The following is a 24,664-nucleotide window of genomic DNA, read 5'->3' as shown; positions in this document are numbered from 1 at the left end:
TAATTATCTTTCTCTGATTGACTTATTTGGCTCACATAATGCCTTCCAGTTCCATCCAATTTATTTTCATTTGCATTCAAGACAAAAAAATGACTCAGTAGAAAAGTACTGAAAATACAATACAGTCTTATACTTAATAAATTCAGCTACACATATACTATAAAATCTTACCAGTGGAGGGATGAAAAATCCTAGCATTTTCTGGGAGTGGCAGCTTAGAAGAGAACACTGGCATAAGGCAATCTTAAACTTTGATAAAACAGAAAACAATCTAAAAGTAAAATTTACAGAGTAAAGTAAAAATTCTTCAAGAATGTTGTAAGTTAATAACTATATAAAATAAACCAACATACAGCACAAATGATAAAGTAATAATTAAAAAGTATGCCATTAGGGGCATTGGGTGGCTCAGATGGTTAAGCATCTGCCTTTGGCTCAAGTCATGATCCTCTGGTCCTAGGATCAAGCTCAATGTCAGGCTCCCTACTCTGCCGGGAATCCACTTCTCCTTTTCCCTCTGCCTCTCTCCCTGCTTGTGCTCTCTCTGTCTCTCTCCCTCTCAAGTGAATAAATAAAAATTATTTTTAAAACAAATGTGCCTTTAATTAAAATTTGAATTCTTCCTTGCCAGTTATGGAGATTAAGGAGGGCTTGTGTGGTGATGTAAGTGTTGTATGTAAGTGATGAATCACTAAATTCCACACCTCAAACTATCACATGGTATGTTAACTAACTTGAATTTAAATAAAATCTAAAAAAAGAAAAAAGAAAACAATCTGAGGGTTGTAATAAATTAAAAAGAGAACTACCTTTTGATTCAGCAATCACACTCCTCGGTATATGTCCAAAGGAACCAAAAGTAGTAACTCAAAGAGTTATCTGTAGTTCTATGTCTATTGCAGCATTATTTGCAATAGCCAAGATATGGAAACAATCTAAGTATTTGTCAATGAGTGATTGGATAGAGAATATGTGCAATGTAATATTATACAACCATAAAAAGAAATCCTGTCATTTGCAACAACATGAATGAATTTGGAGGTCATTATGCTAAATGAAGCCAGACAGAGAAAGATAAATATTGCATGGTATCACTTATATTTAGAATCTTAAAAAAAAAAAAAAACGTTCATGGAAACAAAGAATAGATGTCAGGCCTGGGGAAAGGGAAAATGGTAGATATATGTCAATGGGTATAAACTTTCAATTGTGAGATAAATAAGCTCTGAGGATCTAATGGACAACGTGGTAGCTAGTTAATAACATGGTATTTATACTTGAAATTTGCTGAGTAGAAATTAAACAATCTTACTACATACACATTTAACTATCTGAGGTAATGAATATGTTAATTATCTTAATCTTGGTAATCATTCCACAATGATTATATGCATATCAAATCATCACATTGTGCACTTTAAATATATACAATTACATTTGCCAATTATCCTTCAATATAGTTAGGAAAAAAATAAATAAAATATAATGCAATTAAAATGTGATTATATTTGTTCTGTTAACAATCATTCAAAGGCTATCTCTTCTATAAAGAATAAGATTAAAACTTGTCATTATATGTACACATACATATACATAATAATTGCACACTCTACCACCAATTTCTTTTTCTGAATGCTCCTACAAGATTCCACTCAATATTTGAACTGAAATAACATCAAAGCATTTATTTATATCCTTTCTTGTTTCATGACTCCCTTCTTTTGCCAATTCTATTCCTCTGCTTAAATTCTTCATTACATTTTCTACTTAATTTGATCCAAATTATAATTTAAGATTCAATGTAAAAGAAGTCTAAGAAAAAGTAAATCTTATCTTTGTTAAAAATCAGGAAATATTTTCCTGCAGGGAAAGAACAGAATTGGAGAATGACTGTAATGAGGCATGAGCAAGCTTTCTGGGCTAGCAGAAGTTTTCAATTTTATTCTAGATGATGATTACACAACAGTATACACATACCAGATATCATCAAATTGAATGCTCAGGAACCATTGTCCTTTTTATGGGCTATGTTAGATAATGGCCAGTATGCAAAAGCTGCTATAAAAATCATAATATAAATCTTCTTATGGACTTATGTATTTGTTTCTCTTGAGTGCATACCAAATAGTGGAACTGCCTGGCCCAAAAGCACATGTGTTTCTTTGCAGGTCAGGTTTCACTAGAGATAAAAAAGATGAACATGAATCCATATTAATGTGGTTTATAAAAAAGAATAAATGAATATAAACTATTATCTGACAAACTTAGTCATAAAATATAATGGGCAAAGTCTCTTGAATATTTTTGGGTAAAAGAGAGGATGTATTATTTTTATAATAATTTAGTATTTGCATATGCATGTATGAGAAATGACAGGGGTTAAGTTGTTGTACAAGAAGCAATAGAGGACTGATGAGACATGATTCTGTGGAAACTGAGCTAGACTAACCGAAAAGATAAACAACACATAGACAGATTCCTGAGGAAAAAACTGAGAGGAAAAAAGAAAAGATTGAAGATGACAACTGCTCTGTCTGCAAGTATTTTCTTCTCCAATTAAATAGATTTTTGCACAAATACCGAGGATGGAAGAATGATTCTGAAGCTGGACAGTGGCTCTTGTCTTAAAAGCACTGAACATAAACCAACTAGTGATATTTTCACATGAAGCTGGAATATGTCAGGCAGTTGAGCCATATACAGAGGAAAAAATATCTACAGGAGAGTCATGCCCACATTCTGATCATTATGATCTAAAATTCTGTTATCTGGGAGTCTGCTAGAGGAAAGCAGTTTGCTAGCCTCACACTGCAATCAGGGAATTATTGGCCTTCTATGGCAAGGGAGTGAACTACTGAAACTCTGAAGTTAGAAGAATAGCCTACATTTAAAATATCCCCAGACTGCTGAAAGGGAAAACATATTATGGATAATATTCTATGCAACTTATTATCTGGGGATTTTGAATGGATCATGAATGCCATCAGATAAGCATCATTGCAATTGATCTCAACTGCTATGGAAACATAGAGGTGATATCGGTAAATTATCTAATATGTCAATTAACAGAGGGGAATTGGAAAATTTCCTGAAAAAAAATTCCTGAAAAAATGTATTCAAATTTCATTCATATCTGAAAGCTACTATAAATTTTTGGGAAACAGAGTTGGCTGACATTCATTAAAGTAGTGGTGATGGTGGTGATGGTGGTGCCATAACTCTATTTGTAAGCACAATACAATTATATTATATAACCCCTCATGGCAGGATTAACTTGCTCTAAATGTGATCCAAGACCAGATATTACCCAATTCTCATCCTGAGGAAGCTCCTTTTTCTAGAAAACACAGCACTTTCTGACATTGTTTTTTAGGTTTGATACCACCTGGCCTACTGGGATGGCCAACTGGGATGAGAAGAATAATCATACTCTAGGGGCATCAGAAGGATAGTGATGCTTTGCAATCAACCCAGGCACATGAGAATATCAAGCCACTCTTCTATTAATATGTACTGGAAATTTTGATGAAAACAAATTGATGCAACCATCTCATTCATATGCCAGGCCAACTCTTGGCTCCTTCCAGGTAAGTTGTTGTCCCTACAAATTGGGAACTGGTAGCTGGGTTTTGATGGCACCTTCTTTTAGTAAAAACTGATACAGTAGGGGTTTTAAATCTTGTTTTACTCAATAATTTCTCTTTCCATATTTTCTCTGTGATTAAAATTATTTTAAAAAGATGAGGGGCTACATTAACATAATTTAGAGTTGAAAGATTTTTGTAGGCAATTAAGTCATAGTTTGTATTTCTGAATCCCAAGCAATCAAAGGCATAAGCAAGGTTGTTCCCAAGATTTCTGGGTTCTGACCGACTAGCTCCTTGTTAATTCTAATGTTTCCTGGTTATTTGAAAACAAAAAATGATAATTTAGAAGTAAACTGCCATGTGGTAGGCATTTGAGGAATGTAGAAAGTAAAGGAAAGATAGGAGAATCATATGCTTTGAAAATATTTAGTATCTGATCCCAGCAGCTCAGTCTTCTTTGAGGCAAAGTAAAAAGGACACCGCAATCTCCTTTTTACCCTCTTGCCTTTCGGAGATCACCAATTATTACCTTTTCTTCTTCTTCTTCCATTCAAAAAATAGGAAGAAGGAAACTCCTTATGTGATGAGAGTTAGATTACTTTTTAATAGCTAAGGATAATTGAGCTCATGACTTGTTGTCTTTCATAGAAATTGGACTTAATGAAATCTAGATGCATTCATTTTTCCCACTTTTGTTCCATGTACTCAAATCCAGTGAAGAGGAAGTAATTATTACAATTATTTCAAATACTTCAATACTTAGATACTTAAAATCATATGACTTTAATTGCAGAAAAAGTCTGTAAACTAGTTAGATTATCATTTTATTATTTCAATTGTGTTATTTGATGACTACTTGAAGTAACGACCAATCTTAATATGAGATGATGGAAGAAAGCTCTTAGAGTCTAGAGATTTCCTTTTTTCATGGAGTTTTCATTTCTATTATGAGAAAATTTTCATATCTCTGTGTTTTGTTTAACTTCTCTTCTCTATGCCACAGCCTGTTTCTGCCTTGACAAAAATACCAGACTTTTTATTAGCTATCATATTTCAAGCACTTGAATTATTCCTGATACGATATGAGCTCGTTTAACACTGAGCCAAATGAGGCTAGTGTCTTTAACTTATAAGTAAACTGTGAGTGATAAGTATGGCTCTTTAGCAAGAGTCCATAAATGGTAAAGGATCCAGAATAGGTAGACAGGTCATCTGACTTTCTGGTCCTAGATTTTAACTACTTGCTGAATACTAGGTGAAAGGAAAACATACACATTGTTTTTCTCTCTACAATCACACCAGCACTTCTCACACTAGATGTGCATGTATGCAGTGGCGGTGGTAGGGGATTCCATATAAGTAATTCTCCAATTTTCTGCAGACACCAATTGGGTGTCCTATATATTCAATTCAATTCTGACACTACCTGAAATTAGCATCAGATTTCTCAGGTTAAGAGCTCAGTCCTGTAAGACTGCCTTCCATCTCAGAGACTAACTTTAGATTACCTAAAAGTACTGGACTCTTAGGCTACTGGGATACTGGGAACTTATGTCCAGTTTGGCTACAAAATCTGGGGTTCCCATAACCTCCTTCTTGAGTTTAATAATTTGTTAAAGTGGCTTACAGAACTCAGGTAAATGGTATACTTAACAGCCAGATGGAAGATTTTGCATACTGCCAGCTATGGGAAGGAGTATGGAGCTTACATAACCTCTCTGGGCATGTCACACTCTCATAAACTCTACATGTTCAGCAAACTGGAAGTTCCCAGACCTCATACCTTAGGGATTTTTATGGAAGCTTTAAACAGAAGTGTGGTTGATTAAATCATCAGTGATTAAGTCAGTCTCCAGCCCCCTCCCCCTACTTCTGCAGAAGTTCAGGGAAGGACTGAAAGTTTCAACCACTAATCAAAAGTTTCGTTACTATGGCAACCAGCCCCATCCTGTGGTTATCTAGTGGTTTTCCAAAAATCTCCTTATTAACACAATCTCAGGTGTGGTTAAAAGGTGATTAATAGGAATAATAAAAGACACTCCTTTTACCTTTATTGCTCTGGGGCTATTTCAAGAACTGAGGACAAAAGATCTACTATTACAACAGAAGATAGTCCCATTGCTCTTATCACTTAGAAAATGACAAGAGTTTTAGAAGCCCAGTGCCAGGAAAGGGGATGGAGACTAAATATATATTTCTTATTATAAGTCACAATATCACACAAGAAAAGTAATATGATAAAGGGGTTATCATCAAGTAAGTAAAGCATAACATTTATATTTGCTTTCTATCAATCACTGAATGTTTTTTAAAAGTTTTTATTTCAATTCCAGTTAGTTAACATACAGTGTAATGTTAGTTTCAGGTGTACAATATAGTGATTCAACACTTCTGTACAACACCTGTTGCTCATCACAGCAAGCACTCTCCTTACTCCCCATCACCTACTTAACCCATCTCTTCCACCTACCTCCCCTCTGGTAACCATCAATTTGTTCTCTGTAGTTAAGAGAACTTGGTTTCTCTCACTCTTTTTTCCCCTATGATCATTGGTTTTGTTTCTTAAATTCCACATAGGAGGGAAATCATATGGTATTTGTCTTTCTCTGACTTATCTCGCTTAGCAAAATGCTCTGTAGCTTCATTCACATTGTTGCAAATGGCAACATTTCATTCCTTTTAATGGCTGAGTAATATATATTCATTATATACATATACCACATCTTCTTTATCCATTCTGAATGATTTTTAAGGAAATGCTGATATTTCTAACTTATAAGATCTTTTTCCCTTTCAGCTTCTATTATTTCTGGCAACGTGTGCACATAAATATTAGCAATAATGTTCACATATTTCACTATTTTCACCATGACATACTCCCGGATACCACAGGGAGGTGTCAATGGAAATTATTTTTCACAACAATGTTTATTGCTTTCACAGTTATCTATTGTGACTGTAGTCCACTTATTAGTATTGTTGCAGCATCACTGGTAATGAGGTATGTCCTTCCATTATTTTTTTCTTTCATATAAGAATTATCTCACCAAAAACTCCTTTTTATACCCATATACATGTATTCCATGGGACCATGAAACAGCTATTTATCTGATATTTTTCAAGAAATTGGCATTGAGAGAAAAAAAAGAAATAGAGACTTCTACTACTTCATAAAGGATTTCTTTTCTTCCAGCATGTATGGAAGGTCAGATCTGAGGAAATCTCTGTGGGAACAACTGGGATCAGTGTTGAGGCATGGACAGAATAAAGCAAAATGTGAAATGTTTAAAATATTAGGGAGCAATTAATGAAACTGAGACCAAAGGGAGAAAAAAGAAAGGTTTTGTCAAATTGATTTGAATTCCCCTAAAAGAAAAATGAATCAAATCTGGAAAGACTGTAGGACTAGGGAGGTATTAAGAGCTGGGCATTGTACTAAAAGGTGCTTCGGGATCCAAATCATAGCTAATCACTCATTGTATAGCATAAAAATATCAAAAAGCAAAAGTAAGGAGTCTACCATGCAAAATAGGATATGTAATCTTAACAAAAGCTCAAGGAGTTTAATGATCTGCTGATATTTAACCACTGGGAAGAAAGTATAATTATGGTAGTTCAGAGCAGGTCTAAACTAACCAGATTCTGCTTTTTTTTTTTTAATACACCATCCTATTTTAAACTGTACATTCTTCTGGAATTTGGTACCTCTGCAATCTTCTCTTTTATCCTATTTCATACTCCCTAATCCACAAATCTACCTAAATAAGTGAGCACTAATTATTTAGAGAATGAATTTCATCTGGCCATATCTGTAAGACAAACACCCTCTTCAAATTTCTTCTAAGGTCCACTTTTTGTGCCCTGAAAATCAGTAGTTTGTTCAATACTTTGATAAATAAAAATAAATATTTGATAAAAAAAAATATAAGGAAGACAAACTCTTCTAACAAACCTCTTTGAGAACCAATGCCAACAACTCTGAGATAAATAATGCCCTCCCTTACACCAGGAGTAATGTGGTTAAAACTGAAGGCTCTCATACGATTATAAACTAATGCACACACGGTGACATAAATAGGATTTCTTCTGGGCATCAACACCAGAAGAATTTCCAACTGCAACGAATTTGAGTTTGCCTCTAGGTAAAGAAGGAACACCTAATAATGGCTTTTCAGGCAAACTGGGCTAGAACTTAAGAAATATAAAATCAGTGTTCTCAGTTTCATGGTTTTCATTTCCACAAGAGTTAAGGTAGGGATTCCAAAATTTTCCCATTTTTTAGCTCTGGTTATGGTCTACAGGATTGTTTGCTTCTGCCATTCTAACATGTACTTTTGAACTTCATCATAACATTCTGGCCATGTGCCGTCCTAAGACCTGAACTTACCCATCCAGTGCTCAGTATAGTAGAATGATAGTAAAGGATGAAGCCTTTCCACTTCTCATTCAAATTTTCTTCTGAAGGTGTCAGAACCTGCAGCAAGAAGACAATACCAACCTCCATGGCATCTATCAATACATCATATTTGAACCCCGAAACAGTAATCTTGATTGGAATTCCTGGACTAGAACATGTGCAGTTTTGGATTGGGTTTCCTTTCCTTGCTGTGTGCCTAGTGGCTCTTTTGGGAAATATCATTTTACTAATCATCATTCCTACAGAACACAGCCTGCATCAGCCCATGTACATCTTCCTGGCAGTGCTGGCAGCCACCGACATAGGACTCTGTGCAGCCATCGCTCCCAAGATGTTGGCCATCTTCTGGTTCAGATCTTGCTCCATGGCCTTTGACACCTGCCTAGCCCAGTTGTTCTTCATTCATGCCTTGCAGTGCATGGAGTCTGGCATTCTGTTGGCCATGGCTTTTGACCGCTATGTTGCCATCTGTGATCCACTGAGACACACATCCATCCTCACATCTTCCATTCTGTGTCGCATGATAGTAATAGTGGCAATTCGAGCTACAGTGTTGGTTGGTCTGTTACCCATTCTAATCAAAAGATTGCATGTTTTCCATTCCATTGTGATTGCTCACTCTTACTGTGAGCACATGGCTGTAGTCAAGCTAGCTGCAGAAGATGCCCAAGTCAATAAAGCATGTGGTCTTTTTGTGGGTTTTACCATACTGGGATTTGACATGATTTTTATCCTCATTTCCTATATCCTTATTTTCCAGGCAGTTTTTCATCTACGCCAAAAGGAGGCACGGCTCAAAGCATTTAACACATGTACGGCTCATATTTTTGTTTTTCTTGAGTTTTATATTCTTGCCTTCTTCTCCTTCTTCAGCCACCGTTTTGGACGTGTTGCTCCCCCTACCCACATTCTTTTGTCTACTATCTACCTCCTTGTGCCACCTGCACTCAACCCTATTGTCTATGGTGTAAAAAACAAGGTAATTCGTAAGCGTGTGGCACAGATTTTTTTTCTGAGTCATATATCCCACCAGTGATCTATCAAATGTTTGTGGTCATGTAGACAATACTTTTCGTTTTGTAGAGATGGAGTTTGGACTCTGTGTATTAATCATTGGGAATTCACATGCTCTATCTTAAAGGCTTTTTTTTTTCAAAACCACAGCTAGGTTGACATAAAAATCATCCAAATTAACAGTGATGACACTTGTTCTTTAACTGTAATGCATTTGACTTCTAATCCAATCTTTATCATTTCCTTCCTTTACTTTCTTTTGTGTTTCATTTGCAGTTCTTTTTACTCCTTCATTAAGGAAGCTTTGATTATTGGTTTCAAGCTTTTCCCTTTTGGAATATATGTATTTTCAAGTATGGATTTATTTTAACCATTGCTTTTTTTTGTATTCCATACATTTTGATATTCTGTGTTTTCATTTGTTCAATTAAGAATAAGACTAATATTCATTATGTTTCTATGTTACCCATCAAACACTGAGATAAAGTCATACATATATGGTCAGTTGATTTTTTAAGATGATATGTAAGCAATGCAATGGGAATTAGAAAGTCTTCCTGAAATAGAAAGCTGTAACAACTAAATAATTGTATGAGAAAATGAACTTTGATGACTACCTATATTCCAGAGCAAAATTAACTTAAGATGAATCATAGACCTAAGCATTACAGAAAAAAACTATAAAGCTCAGGTCTGCAAACCAGGCCTCATTAGAAAAGGAACAGCCTTGGATTACTGAAAGACAGGAAAGTGGCTGTGATACTGCTCCAGTGGAACTTGCCAGAAATCCACCTTCCAAGATGCCAGAAAAAGCTGTTCATGGGTTTCTGAAGGACCGCTAGCCACTGGATGCTGCTTGCTTCATTTACTACAGCTTTGGGCCCTAGAAAATTTGCAAGAGTTGCAGAAGCCCACTGTAGACTAGAGATGGCATACAGAATGCACGGAGTAGTCTATGGACTGACCAGCCACTAGGAACCAGGAAGCAAAACCCTCTCCTCTTGCAGTGCCTTACCAGTGCCCCCATTGACAAAGTTCAGCATTGCAACCAGCTCAGAGAGTAAAAGTACTCAGAGGGCCAAGGTATATTTTCACAGAGAAGGCAAAAAGTGAACTTGGAGCTGAGAGGCAATCATTCATTAACCAGCACAACTTGCATGGCAAATAATAAATAAAGTTGTTGGTACATGTACTGGGAACACAATATGCAAATAGGACCAGTCGGCCATTCATCTTCAGTGTTAGTTCCCACAACAGTCCTCACCTATTTAGCTGACAATTATATATTCTCTTTGACATCTGCTAAAGAAGAAAACAATACCATGATGAGCAAACAGAAGTTCATCTTACTCTGATATTGTTGACAGAAGTAGGGTAAGAAAGCACAGACCAGTATAAATACTAAGCTCTCCTAAAGTCAAACATGGAAATATTTTTAAGAGCTGACATGCCAAGGGCTATAGGCCAGCTATATTTCTAATTGGCTATCCACTATGAAAATTAAACTTGTGGGTTGATGTGAATGATACTCCTACCTTGCTAATTACTGGATATTTATTTATTTATTTGGATATTTATTTTTTTTAATGAAGGTTGTGTACAGAACTTTTAAACCTCTTTTTCTGCACATATTGGTAGGAATTTTTGCTTCTGGTTAAATCTCTTAGTGTGTTAGGTTTTTATTAAAATATCCAGAGCAGGTTCTTCTTGCCACCTCATATACTACCTACTACAAACCAGTCGTTTTCTCTGGACATTTGCAGTCACAATGTAGAACGTTGTATTATCAGTTCCTAATGTTTACTAAACTTTCCAAATAATGTCATCCATATTTGTCCTCTCCCTGTGAGGACTATTGTGAGCATTATTATTCCATATTAATCACATCATGTGACTTTCTTTTGTCAAGGAGATGTAAATAGACTTGTGTCACTTGTGAACTAATGATTTAAAATTCATTATTTACTTTCATAGTGTCTTTTTCTCAGTGACAGAACAATAGCAGTGGTTCACAAAGGGGCTCCACTTTTAGCTGAAACCTCAGGTTAAAGTGGCAAAACTGACACATAAGCAAGAATATACTTTTGTTATTATGAGTTTCTGAGGTTTAGGGAATTTATATTATTACAGCATTATTTAGTCTGTGTTAATTGATACAGATTATACATTGTTCCCTGTCTCAACCATTTTCCATTTAGGCTAATCACCAAAGGAATAGCCAGACATCTTACTTAAATACAGTTCAGAACATTAATACTCCTCTACTAGAAAACCAACCTAAATTTCTCTCCCTCCCTCCTTCCCTCCGTTCCTCCGTCCCTCCCTCTCTCTCGAACCTAAGTGTTACAATTGCTATAAGGGCATATATTCTCTGTATCATTATGATCTTCCAGAAATTATCTCTTGGGGATAGTTGGGTGGCTCAGTGGTTGAGCATTTACCTTTGACTCAAGTTGTGATCCAGGGGGCCTGGGATCAAGTCCTACATTAGGCTCCCTGCATGGAGCCTGCTTCTCTCTCTGCCTGTGTCTCTGCCTTTCTTTCTGTATCTCTCATGAGTAAATAAATAAAATCTAAAAAAAAAAAAAAAAAGAAATTGTCTTTTATAAGCTTATTCTTGCTTTCTCCTTTCCAGTTACCTACACTTAGTATGTTCAACTTCAGTGTCTTTGGATTTTCTTTTCCTTGACTGCAACACCATAGCCAATATCCATGAGGCCCTTACTTACCCTATACTGGAACACACTATTGCAACTTAAACATGCTCTAATCCCTGTGTATATTCTTATTTACACATGTGTGTACACCCACATATGATTCAAAAAGAGAGAGATTCAGAAGAGTTGTTCCTACAGTTTTAACCCTCAGCACTAGGAGAACCTAACATACATTTTGAAAATTAATCCACAAATGAAGGAATGGTGAGAGAATTAAAAAGTGAAGCATTTGACAATGTGGGCATAAAATAAACATAATAAATAATTTCAAATTTAGGTGTTATCCACGTAAAAAAATATGAGCATGCTAACTTCTGTGGAGACAAGGAAGTACTTGCTCAGGTTGCTAATATAAACATAGATGCCTTTAACAAAGTGAGGTAGAATATTTACTAGAAAGGAGACATGCTGTGATGAAAACAAGAGCAATTGGGAAATGAAAACTTTTATTCTCTGGAGACCTTTTAGTTTCCAAAGAGGTTATTTTCTTTTATAAGAGTTGGATAGACTTGCTTGTTTAAGGAAGGAACAAATACAGAAGAATTATTTGAAGATACAGAAGAAGATGCAGTTGATGGGGAACTGACCATGAAGTAATTCATAAAGAGTAATTGAAAACTAAGGAAGAAGAAGATATCATGGGGACGAAATAAAGATGATATTTACAGAACAGAATTTAAAAGGTGAGTAAGAAGGAAAACAAATGCATAAACTTAAAAGTCAAATTTGTGGAAAAACTGATTGACCACAGGTCTGGTAGGGGGAAAATAAGGACATAAAAGATATGGAAATATTTTACCCATCTATTTTACTTCTAGTAAATATTGAGTATATTTTTTTCTGAGATATACTGCCATAGATTACTTACACAATCCCAGAAGTCTGATCATATACCCAACAACTGAGACATCAACCTGGTGGTTATAGTTAGGGAGTTGGCTCATACCCAGTCGAACATCTTCTAGAACAATTTTCCTTTTTTACATTTTCCCAGATTGGTTGAGGTATAATTTGCAAATGAAATTGTAAGTACAATGTGATGTACAACATGATGATTTGATATATGTATATGTTGTGAAAGGATTTTGCCCATCAAATTAATACACATCTATCATCTCAGATATCTACTTTCTTGTTGTTGTTGTTGTTGAGGACATTGAAATTCTACTCTCTTGGCAAATTTCATTTACACAATATAGTGTTACATGACCTTAGGTATAAAAAACACCACATTATCAAACATGCAGGCTGCATGGAAGGAAGACAAATCTTAACAAGGGAGGACACTTCACATAGGAATTTTATTTCCCACTTTTAAGAGAAAGAAGGAAGATCTCTCCCTGACGTGGCAACAACACACTCCATTCTCAGCCAATGAGAAACCATCACAACCTCGAACTCTTGTTCTTCTCCAACAACTTTTGTTCAAAACAACCCTCCCCAATTTTCTCCTAAAAAATTAATAATAGCTAACCTTCCCTTTGTCTCTTCAAACTTGTCAATGGTTTACCATAGTTTGCTTGTCCTGAATCAAAGGTCCTCTGCTATTCCTGAATAAATTTATTTTGCTAGTAAGATAACTGGCTATTTTATGTCTAAGGTTGACAGAGTAAAGAAGAGGAAACTAAGTTTTCAGCTGTAGTAACATTGTATTTATAAAGATAAACACCTTTTCTGTTCTTTTAAGCCACAAGTCTAGCCATAGGCCAGAAAGTGAACTAAATTGCTGTCTTCTGTCTTCAATTCACAAATTTTCCATTTCTTAGATTTTTAAAAAATATTTTACTTATTTATTTGAGAGAATATGGGGTAGGGGCTGAGAGGGAAGCAGACTCTCCACTGAGTGCAAACCCCACGTAGGGCTGGACCCCAGGACCCCAAGTTCAGGACCTCTGCCAAAGGCAATCAACTGAGCCACCCAAGTGCCTCCCATTTCTTAGATGTTTTTTTTTTCCCCCTCACATTCCTAATGATCTCAGATTTACCATGATCTGAAAGTGACCCATAATTTGAGATTTCCTGTTTTCATTCCTTGAAAATAACTTTGTGTGCAGCAACAGTGCTTTCTGGCTTTGTGCCTCAGGCAAGGGATACGTTTCTTCTCCAAACAGAGCTGAGTTTCAGACATGTGATGAGCTCTCCAGGGCCAGGTCTGAAAATTGCCCTGGGATCCCTCAGATTCAAAGGCCGAGAAAAGCAACAGCTAAAGACATATGATAAAAGACACTTAGCTATTAGCACCACCGTTCCAAATCCAAAGTCTGGCAGGAAAAACAAAAACTGTTCCATCCATTGATCTCACATTCTATCAGCTATCTGTTTCTCAGAGTGAGTTACTCCTCCATGAATTGGGACCTGGGTATGGCTCTGTGTTTCTAATTGCAACAAATTTTAAGACATAAGGAAAGGATAGTGAATTACATCTTGCATCTCTCAGTAACATGCTTTCCTCAGTAATAAACACGTCACTTTATTTTTTCTGACCCAAGTATATTTATCAATAATATGAGGGATGGACTAGATCCAGTCATTTAGAGGTGGAAGAGGTGCAAGGATAATAGCATCTTTTTAATCACATGTGAGTGAAATTATGAACTGACATCCCAGTTCATTTGCTGCAGGGCAAGAAGAATAAGGTTTTCAGGCTCCTACTCAAATGCTGTCTACAAAGTAGTCCTAACATTGCTTGGTTTGTCAAAAAGAAGACAGTTCTGTGTTTTGGAATGGGGTGTGTGTGTGTGTGTGTGTGTGTGTGTGTGTGCAGTTGGAGCCGGAGAACCTATAAGATGTGGGAGAGAAGATCAAAGATAGGACCATCCTATTTATTGCCTTTACTAGTTTTGCTATTTGGGCTTGTTGCCACTCTAATTACAGCTCATATCCCATTCCCTGAAATATAGTTTTCTCTTTATTTGGGGCATCAAAATTGTATATTTTTGTCTCTTCTCTCTTATACTTTACCCTGCCTCCATATAAGGTATCTTTCCTTTGTCACTCCTATTTTACTCAGTGACCAGGAATGAACATTTTTTGATCTGATTATTATAGAAAAGCATACGCATATGCATATCTTGCATAAGATATACGTCTCTGGTCTTAGAAGCTATTAGAGACTGGCTTTCCTACTCATGTGTTTTTCAACGACCTAATAAGACTTTAAAGCAGGACATGATTATTTCTAAGGTGAAGTGGGCAAATCAATTTAAATCAGTGAGATGTATGGCTCCACCAAAGTCTGCACATGATTGCAAAGTTATTTTTCTTTTGTAACAATGGTCATCTCATCTGCTTCCATAAATGTCCAGTCTTGTGGATCCAACTGGGGAAGGTCATTCCACTCCAGAAAATTCAACATCTCATGAATTTTTAATCAATTCTTTCTTCAGGAAATTTTCTCATTTCTCTATTTTTTGTTTTACATTTTGTTTTGTCTTTTTCAAGAAGGCAGTGATGTGTCTGACTTTAGAGAAGTTCTCTACAGGTTCTGAAAGGCACTAACCACCAACCATTGAGTGACTACTTTCTTCCATACTTGGTGTTGAGTTTTTCACATATAAAGTAACACAGTCCTCCCAATAATTCAATGAATTAACTGCTATTATTACTCCCATTTATAGTCGAGTAAACTTAAGGAACTGGGGTGAGATTCCACGTAAGGTTAGTCCTTGAGCCAGCAATAGATGATATGTCATATTTCTAAATTCCTATCCAATGATTTTACATAGTTTTTTAAAAAAATCTTTTTGTGAGGTTATCAGTGACAAAAAGAAACAGAGGAGAGCTAAGGAAAACAGAGGTAATCATATCAATAGGTCCTACAGACAGGAGACACAGATACCTTACATGGTCACACAGAAAATCACCAGGGTGATCAGGAGGCAGAGGAGAGCAGAAGGTGGGGAGGGTGGGGCAGAGCCTTTAGGTGCTTACGCTGTGGCCTTTATTGCGATTTCCTTAGGAAAGGAAGTCAGGGAGGTATGAACAGTTTAGAATTGGCTACTTTGAAAAATTCTGGTGGATCTTCAGGTAGAAGTATAGGCCTAGTTTCCTGGTATTTGGCCCCATGATGATTAAGGCATAGGAATGTTGCTTTCAGGTATAAAAGGGCCAGAGAAAAGAGGTGAGGACTGGTTAGTTTGTCTATCAGAGGCACGCTCTTGGCTGGGCCCTTTGTTATCTTTCAGAATTAACTGGCCCACCCTGAGAGGGTTGGGTATCCCCCAGCTAGAAGGGTTTTGTAAAATGCCAAAGCATCATTATATGCAAAAATTTACCTATATATGGTAATATATATAAAGCACTATATATAAAATATATTGTACCATATAAATTTTACTTTATTTTATTTAAAGATTTTATTTATTTATTCATGAGACACACAGAGAGAGGCAGAGACATAGGCAGAGGGAGAAGCAGGCTCCCTGCAGGGAACCTGAGGTGGGATTCCATCCCAGGACCCTGGGATCATGACCTGAACCAAAGGCAGACACTCAACCACTGAGCCACTCATATGCCTCAAACTTTATTTTTACTATATGTATTTTTATATATTTGGGCATCATATATTTATATAAAATATATATGATATACAAATGTATACATACATTTATCCTTACATTGTCAGAGACACTTATAAATATATCTAAGATATATTATCTTTTACAGTTCCTTTAGAGTCTGCCTTTATCTTCCCATGCCACCTTAATAAGATATATTCATGTTTATCAGCAATCATTTCTAGGGAATCCACTTGCTCACTTAATCTTATTTATTTAGGCATTATAGGGAATTTCTTTTCATAAACTTTCTAATTATTTTAATATATAGCTCTTTATTCCTTTGGTCATAGTCCATTGATATATGTAGCTACAGATCATATAACTATCTCCTACTCTCAATCAACTAGTATTCTAGATTTTACTGCATTAGGGACTTCCTACTTATATCCACATATATATTCCTACTGACTATGAACCAGCCTATTTTTTTCTATAATTTTACAGCAGTAATCCTTCCAGCTTCCCTTCAAAGAAAAATACATAAAATCCTAGTCAGAGTGATATTCCCTATTTGACAATTTGGTTACGACAAAATCATAAGGAAAACAAAATGAAACTTTGTGATGACTTTAAACTCGAATGGTTAATGAAAAAGTAAAAAAAAAAGGTACGTAAAGTTACTGAATAAATTTATAAAGAGAGAGAGCAGGTAAATTATAAAATTTCAGAAGTTTGGGGTGAGAGTGAGGTGGGATACTGTAATCAAAAGTAGAAAATTATTTTATTGGTCAACTGACACCAGTATAATGAATGAAAGCACCTAGGTCTATGTCAAGCTCCATTATAGACAGTATAGTGGCTCATTGACTTTTTGCATCTGAAACACATTAATGTCATCAAAACATTTAAAACATTAAAACATCGAAACATTTAAGCTACACTGGTTTTCCAATACATCTGTATTTGTATGTTACCATCCTATTCTAATTTATGGTACTTCTTTATTCAATTGACTTCCTTTCAGTCTTCTCAACTTTCTGTCTCCTCTAAGATCTGTGAGTACTTACATCACCATCTATCTCATCCTGCTTACATATCCACTTTGAAAGCTAACTATCCAGAATTATCCCAGGAAGTCAAATAAGCTCTGCCTCTACTGATATATATATGTGCTGCCAAAGCGAGCACTCTGCCTCTACTGATAAAAGAACAGCTCCTCCACTTCAGTTCCAAGAACTGGATAATGGGTCTGTACATAATCAACTCAATCAACATTTGCTGAGAGAACAAATCCCTTCACTCCCCCATCTGAGAATAACTTTCTAGGATTTGTAGGGAGGTATTTTGCTCCCTAAACCAGAGAAAATGAGAAGACTGGGAAGGGCTGCCACTTTCTGGAGATTCTGAGCTTTAACAAAATGGACAGGGCTACAGGATTGAGAATGGATTATATGACTTCAAGTGCCCCAAAGAATTTCAACTAATCTGAAATGTTCCTGGAATTTGGAGATGGATATAGACAAAAACGTTGATGCTGTCATCTGTAGCACCATCTGAGGACACTTCAGAATATAGCAAGATCAATGCTTTTATTTATTTATTTATTTATTTATTTATTTATTTATTTATTTATTTATATTTATGATAGTCACAGAGAGAGAGAGAGAGAGAGAGGCAGAGACACAGGCAGAGGGAGAAGCAGGCTCCATGCACCGGGAGCCCGACGTGGGATTCGAGCCCGGGTCTCCAGGATCGCGCCCTGGGCCAAAGGCAGGCGCCAAACCGCTGCGCCACCCAGGGATCCCAAGATCAATGCTTTTAGAATCATAAATTCCATTTCTACAATTTTCTCATGCACAATTACTCACATTGGCTCTGGGAAAAGATATTCAAGAATCCTATTTAATACTGACTTAAGTTGCTCAAGTTGATTACCAAAGATTCAAAGTCATGTGACCACATTTTCATGCATGTTTTTCATGTTATAGAAGAAGTGATGAAAATTCCTTGTTCCCTTTCATCTATAATTTTTCTCTGAATTGGTATCAGAATCAGTGGTGAGGAAAGGATTTATTGACCTGATGGGATCTATAAACATGTCATATTTGAACCCAAAGACAGTGACCCTGATTGGGATCCCTGGACTAGAGCATGTGCAGTTTTGGATTGGATTTCCTTTCCTTGGAGTGTGCCTGGTGGCTCTGCTGGGGAACATCTTCTTGTTAATCATCATCCCTACAGAACGTCGTCTTCACCAACCCATGTACATCTTCCTGGCAGTTTTGGCAGCCACTGACCTAGGCCTCTGTGTAGCCATTGCTCCCAAGATGTTGGCCATCTTCTGGTTTGGCTCTTACTCCATGGCTTTTGATGCTTGCCTCACCCAGCTCTTCTTCATCCATGCCTTACAGGGCATGGAATCTGGTATCCTGTTGGCCATGGCCTTTGACCGCTATGTTGCCATCTGTGATCCCTTGAGACACACATCCATTCTTACACCTTTCTTTCTAGTTCAAATGGTATTGATGGTGGCCATCCGGGCAACGGTGCTAGTTGGAATTTTACCCATTCTACTTAAACGCTTGCAACTTTTCCATTCTGTGGTTATTGTTCATTCCTACTGTGAACACATGGCTGTGGTCAAGCTGGCTGCAGAAGATGTCCATATTAACAAATCATATGGGCTCTTTGTAGCCTTTGCAATTCTAGGTTTTGATATGATCTTTGTCTTCATCTCCTACATTTTGATTTTTCAGGCTGTTTTTCGTCTTCCCCAGAAAGAGGCAAGACTCAAAGCATTCAATACTTGCACTGCCCATATTGCTGTCTTCCTGGAGTTTTATATCCTTGCCTTTTTTTCCTTCTTCAGCCACCGTTTTGGACATGTATCACCCTATGTTCATATTCTCTTGTCTACCATCTATCTGCTTGTGCCGCCTGCCCTTAACCCCATTATCTATGGTGTGAAGACCAAGGAGATCCGCATGCGGGTTGCTCAGATTTGTATTCTGAGGTCTGACATCGAGTAGTGATCCAAAAGTTCTATGACACAGGAAAAATGTGGATTTACCCATTTAAGATGCAAACTCCTTGTACTATGTCTATGCTGGTGAAACTTTTACCTAATAAGGATCCCTTCTAAAGAATTTATATTCTTTTTTTTTAAGAATTTATATTCTCCAAAAAACTCAAAATGTGAGAAAAACTTGAATGAAAAGTATAAACATATCTCATAAATTCCTATCATCTCTCCCATTTCTCTCTTTTATATTTTCTTATTGTCTTCCTTCCTTTCATCATTCTTTCTTGTTTTTTTTATCCTTCCTTGTTTACAGATCTCTTATATCTTTCTGTAATACGAAGAGGTAGTTTATCCTTTGATGTATAACAGTGACAAAGACATATTCCATGATGTCAAAAAGCTCACAAAAAAAAAGCTCACAATATAGTGATGATATAAAAATACTGAGTAAATATAATTTAATGTTATTTAAGCCAAGGTAAGAAAATAGAAAAAGATTTATTTTCACATGTGAAAAGCAACTAATTTAGATTTTAGAAAAAAAATCAGGGAAGACCTTGTAAAAGAAGTTATGGAAAATGTGAGGTTTGAATAATGCATTTTACTTAAAATGATGAAATGTTATTAACCAAGATTTCAAGTTTTTAAAACACTACCATTAGAACTCACGTAGATGTGGAGAAGTATATGCAGGTGTGTGTGAATCTAATTTCCTTAAGCAATGGATTCAGGAAAAAGCAGGCTCATCTGTGCCTTCATCAGTGATCAAAATATACAAATCATTCTGAAGTAGGGAATACTATATCAACATATCAATATCTGATACATGGTTTTATTTATTTGCATAAATGTAGTCCTTTTATTGGGTAAATAAATAATTCCACTCTCAGAGTTACCACTGATTAGCTAGCATTGCTAGTGATGGCCTTGGAAGGAGTTCATTTTCTGTATAGTGTGGCAACTCATTATGAACTTTTTTTTCCCCAAAAAGGTCATTAGGAGATACTTTGGAAAGTTTTGAGGCATAACCCATCAATTTGAGCAAGTTCTCTAATGAGGGACATAAAACAGCTTCTTGCATCCCATTCTTATACTTACCTTTCGAAAGGTCTGACAAGCTAGCATAGAAAATCCATAGGCTTTAAGTTTAGCCAAATCTATCCACCTTTCGATGGACACTGAGGAAGATGTGGTATATATGTACAATGGAATATTACTCAGCCATTAGAAATGTCAAATACCCACTATTTGCTTCTATGTGGAGGGACCTGGAGGTTATTATGCTGAGTGAAATAGGTTGATCAGAAAGGACAAATATTTTATGGTCTCATTCATTTGGGGAATATAAAAATTAGTGAAAGGGAATAAAGGGAGAGGAGAGAAAATGAGTGAGGGTGACAAAACATGAGAGACACCTAACTCTGAGAAATGAACAAGGGGTAGCGGAAGGGGAAGTGGGTGGGGGGTTGGGGTGACTGGGTGATGGGCACTGAGGGGAGCACTTGGTGGGATGAGCACTGGGTGTTATGCTATATGCTGGCAAATTGAACTCCAATAAAAAAATTTTAAATGTTTAGCCAAATCTCCTTTAGTTCCCTCTTCATATCATACCTTTTTGTTCAGTGTCTTTTTGTCTTGAGAGCATATAGACCATCATTATTACCACATGGACACCAATAATCTTAACTCAGTCCGTTTCTCTATTTACCACAGTGTTTTAACCCCCTCCTCTTGATGTTCAAGCTAATGACTTATAATATTACTTATAGTACGAAGAGAAGATTAAAGTTTACCCTATGATCATCTCAATCTTTAAACAGGTGAATATGACATAAGAGGTCCTATCAGGGGTTCCCCCAAAAGCAAACCAAAGTAATAATTTTAGTGTATGTGGTATATTTGGGAATTGATTCAAGAAAAAATTTTGTAAGGCACTGAGCAAGAAACATAGTGAAGGGAAGAAAGCCAATAATGTGTGCATGACTAAACAGTTACTGCTATGGACTAACAGAGCTCTTTCCTGTTGGAGGTACTTAGAAAAAGGTAAGGATCACACCTCAAAACTGTCCCATTGAGGGACTAGAAACAGTGTATTTATCTAGCAATCTCCATCTCTTATTAGATGGTAACTCCTGAAATATCACCTTCTGACATTTCTCACATGTAGCACTCATGGACAGAGCATGCTCCCAGGTCTCAGACAAAGAGTCATGGGAATCAACTGGATGAACAGAGACTATTTATAGGCGATTTATGGGACAGGTTAGAGTAGGTGTAGTCTTTTTAAATGTAGCAAAAAAAAAAGTTTTCTTGGATAAGCATGCAAAAAAATAAATAAAGCACAGAAGACATTCTAAGTTCTAAGTCCCCTCATGATCTCAGAGAGGTAGGCAGGGAATGGAACACTGCTGGATGCTGCATGGACTATAGTCCAGAGAAAGAATCCCCATGAAATAGACTTGTGGGAGAATTAATACATTGGCATCAAGTACCAGGCAGTCTCATATTCATGACAAGGATTCTAATTGAAGTATCAACTGTTTAGAAGAGCAACTGGAAACACCAGCTTTCCAATACATGGAGACTTTCCCCATTATCTGATTCAGTGAGAAACTGAGTTTGGTTAATATAGCCTTTTCTACTAGGAGGGAGGGGGCATCCTTAGTTTCCTAGGCAGACAACATAGTGCTCACTGGATGATTTTTATTTTTATTTTTTTATAATGCTTGTCTTCACCATAAATACTGATACATATTGGATTAAATTCTTACCCTATAGTAATTTTGTGATTCTTGTATACCTTTTATGGGACTAGAATTCCATCTACAGCCTTTTAAAAGAAAAAATATACAAAAAATAGACCAAAAGAGTAAGATTGCCAAATAAGGTAAAGTAGCTGTCTTCAAACAAAAGTATGCAATATAAGACTAAAGGAAACTTTCAATCCTCCTCCCTCTCTCTGATCAAGACCCAAAACGGGTATAAGAACTATTTATCATTTCTCCAATTATTGGTTCATTCACTTTGTTTTAACTCAGTATCTATATTGTGCATGTAGTATGAAAGGCTCTGAAAGACTAAAATAATGTTCATGTAGACTCTGCCCTCAAGAAATTCTCTTAAGGAAAATAGTATGATAAAAAGATTAAAAACATGTATATTGTGATAGGACAGATCTAGGCTTAACTTCTGACTCAACTATTAACTGTGTGTTACAAAAAGAAAACTAAAATATTTAAATTGAGCATTGTTTTCCTCATCTTTATAATTGGGACAATAACAATTGCCTAAAAGGACTATTGTATGAACATAGCAATTTAAGATGTGTTTTAAGTATAGCACATAATGATAAGGTGCTTAAAAGATAGTTATTATTATTTTTAAAATTGTTAACAATACTAATGAGGCAGGCATTAAAAATGCAATATAAAATACAATAGGGACGCCTGGGTGGCTCAGAGGTTTGGCGCCTGCCTCTGGCCCAGGGCATGATCCTGGAGACCCAGGATCGAGTCCTGCGTTGGGCTCCTGCATGGAGCCTCCTTCTCCCTCTGCCTGCGTCTCCGTGCCTCTCCTGAATAAATAAAATCTTTAAAAAATAATAAAATAAAATACAGTAGAGTATTTTCTACAATAGCTGTGTGAAATAAGAAAAATTAGAGGGAGGGCAGCCCAGGTGGCTCAGCAGTTTGGTGCCTGCCTTCAGCCCAGGGTGTGATCCTGGACACCCGAGATCGAGTCCCACATCCGGCTCCCTACATGGAGCCTGCTTCTCTCTCTGCCTGTGTTTCTGCCTCTCTCTTTCTCTGTGTCTCCCATGAATAAATAAATAAAATCTTTTTTAAAAAATAGAGGGAATAGGGAAACACTGTGTATTTTTTGTTGCTTTCATTGAAAAATTTTAATGTTTTAAAGAAAATCTTGCTATATTAAAATCTGGAGCCACCTGAGTGGCTCAGTGGTCGAGCGTCTGCCTTCGCTCAGGTAGTGATCCCAGGGTCCTGGGATCGATTCCCACATCAGGCTCCCCACAGAGCCTGTTTCTCCCTCTGCCTGTCTCTGCCTCTCTATATGTTTCTCATGAATAAATAAAATCTTAAAAAAATTTATATTCCTTTTCTAGTCTTGATATATAGCTTCTTGTTCTTAATTAAAATAAGAATACTATTTTTAAAGAATACTTAAAGTAATGCAAATTTGTTTATTTTTTATTATTTAAAAACATTCTAAGGAAACAATCAACAAAACTAAAAGGCAACCCATGAAATAGAAGAAGACATTTGCAAAGAACATATCTGATAGAGGGTTAGTATCCAAAATCTATAAAGAACTTGCCAAACTCAACACCCAAAAAACAAATAACGCAGTTAAGAAATGGGCAGAAGACATGAATGGAAACTTTTTCAAAGAAAACATACAAATGGCTAAGAGACATGTGAAAAGATGCTCAATATCACTCATCATTAGGGGAATACAAATCAAAACCATCTCACGCCTGTCAGAATGGCTACAATTAACAACATAAGGAACAACAGATGTTGGCAAGGATCCAGAGAGAGGGGAACCCTCTTGCACTGTTGGTTAGAATGTAAACTGGTGTAACTACTCTGGAAAACAGATTGGAGGTTCCTCAAGAAGTTAAAAATAGACCTTATGATCCAGCAATTGTACTACTAGGTTTTTACCCAATCGATATAAAAATATAGATTCAAAGAGGTACATATGAGTAGAGATATCTCTTTGATATTCTGTTTTCATTGCCTTTGGTTATATATCCTGAAGTATGATTACTGGATTATATGGTAGTTCTCTTTAATTTTTTGAGGAATCTCCATTCTGTTTTCTATGGTGGCTATATCAATTTACATTCCCACCGACAGTCCATGTTTTCATTTTTATTCTCTTATTGTTTTTTAGATTTATTTATTTATTTTAGAGAGAGACAGAAAGAATGAGAGGGAGGCACAGAGGGAGAAGCAGATAGAGAATCCCATGCAGACTCCCCACTAAGTGCAGAGCCCAACACATGGCTCAACTCCACCTGAAATCATGACTTGAGGTGAAATCAAGAGCCAGACACTTAACTGACTGAGCCACTCAGGCACCCCGCCCCCCCCCCATGTTTTCATTTAAAAATAACAAAAGTTGCATCATATTATACATATTTTGGTAAAAACATGTCTTTTTTCTCTCTAGTTGATTTCAAACTGCTTGAGAATCAAACTTTATTTGTCCCAGATGTTTGAAGATTAATACAATATTATTCTAGGTTGATGACATTAGTCAGATAAAGGTGCTTTACATGTTAGTTGTACTTTGTACAAGGGAAATCATAGCTAAATGATAATGCAGGTAAGAAGGTTGTAGGGATAGCCCAGATAAAAGGCTTTGAAATATTGCATGTCTGA

At 36.3% G+C, this 24,664-nt stretch overlaps 2 protein-coding genes across 2 annotated transcripts; both read left to right on the top strand.

Annotated features, from left to right (window-relative positions):
• Positions 1-8,089: 8,089 nt before the first annotated feature.
• On the top strand, positions 8,090-9,040 carry LOC129504940 (olfactory receptor 52A5-like). Its single transcript, XM_055317841.1, has one exon. The coding sequence runs from the start codon at positions 8,090-8,092 to the stop codon at positions 9,038-9,040; it is 951 nt and encodes a 316-aa protein (XP_055173816.1).
• A 9,275-nt stretch (positions 9,041-18,315) lies between these two features.
• Positions 18,316-19,263, top strand: LOC129504942 (olfactory receptor 52A1-like). Its single transcript, XM_055317843.1, has one exon. The coding sequence runs from the start codon at positions 18,316-18,318 to the stop codon at positions 19,261-19,263; it is 948 nt and encodes a 315-aa protein (XP_055173818.1).
• The last annotated feature ends 5,401 nt before the right edge of the window (positions 19,264-24,664 follow it).

This window comes from Nyctereutes procyonoides, unplaced genomic scaffold (genome assembly GCF_905146905.1).
Source record: "Nyctereutes procyonoides isolate TBG_1078 unplaced genomic scaffold, NYPRO_anot_genome, whole genome shotgun sequence".
Taxonomy (NCBI): Eukaryota; Metazoa; Chordata; class Mammalia; order Carnivora; family Canidae; genus Nyctereutes; species Nyctereutes procyonoides.
This window is presented reverse-complemented; position numbering and strand designations above follow the sequence as displayed.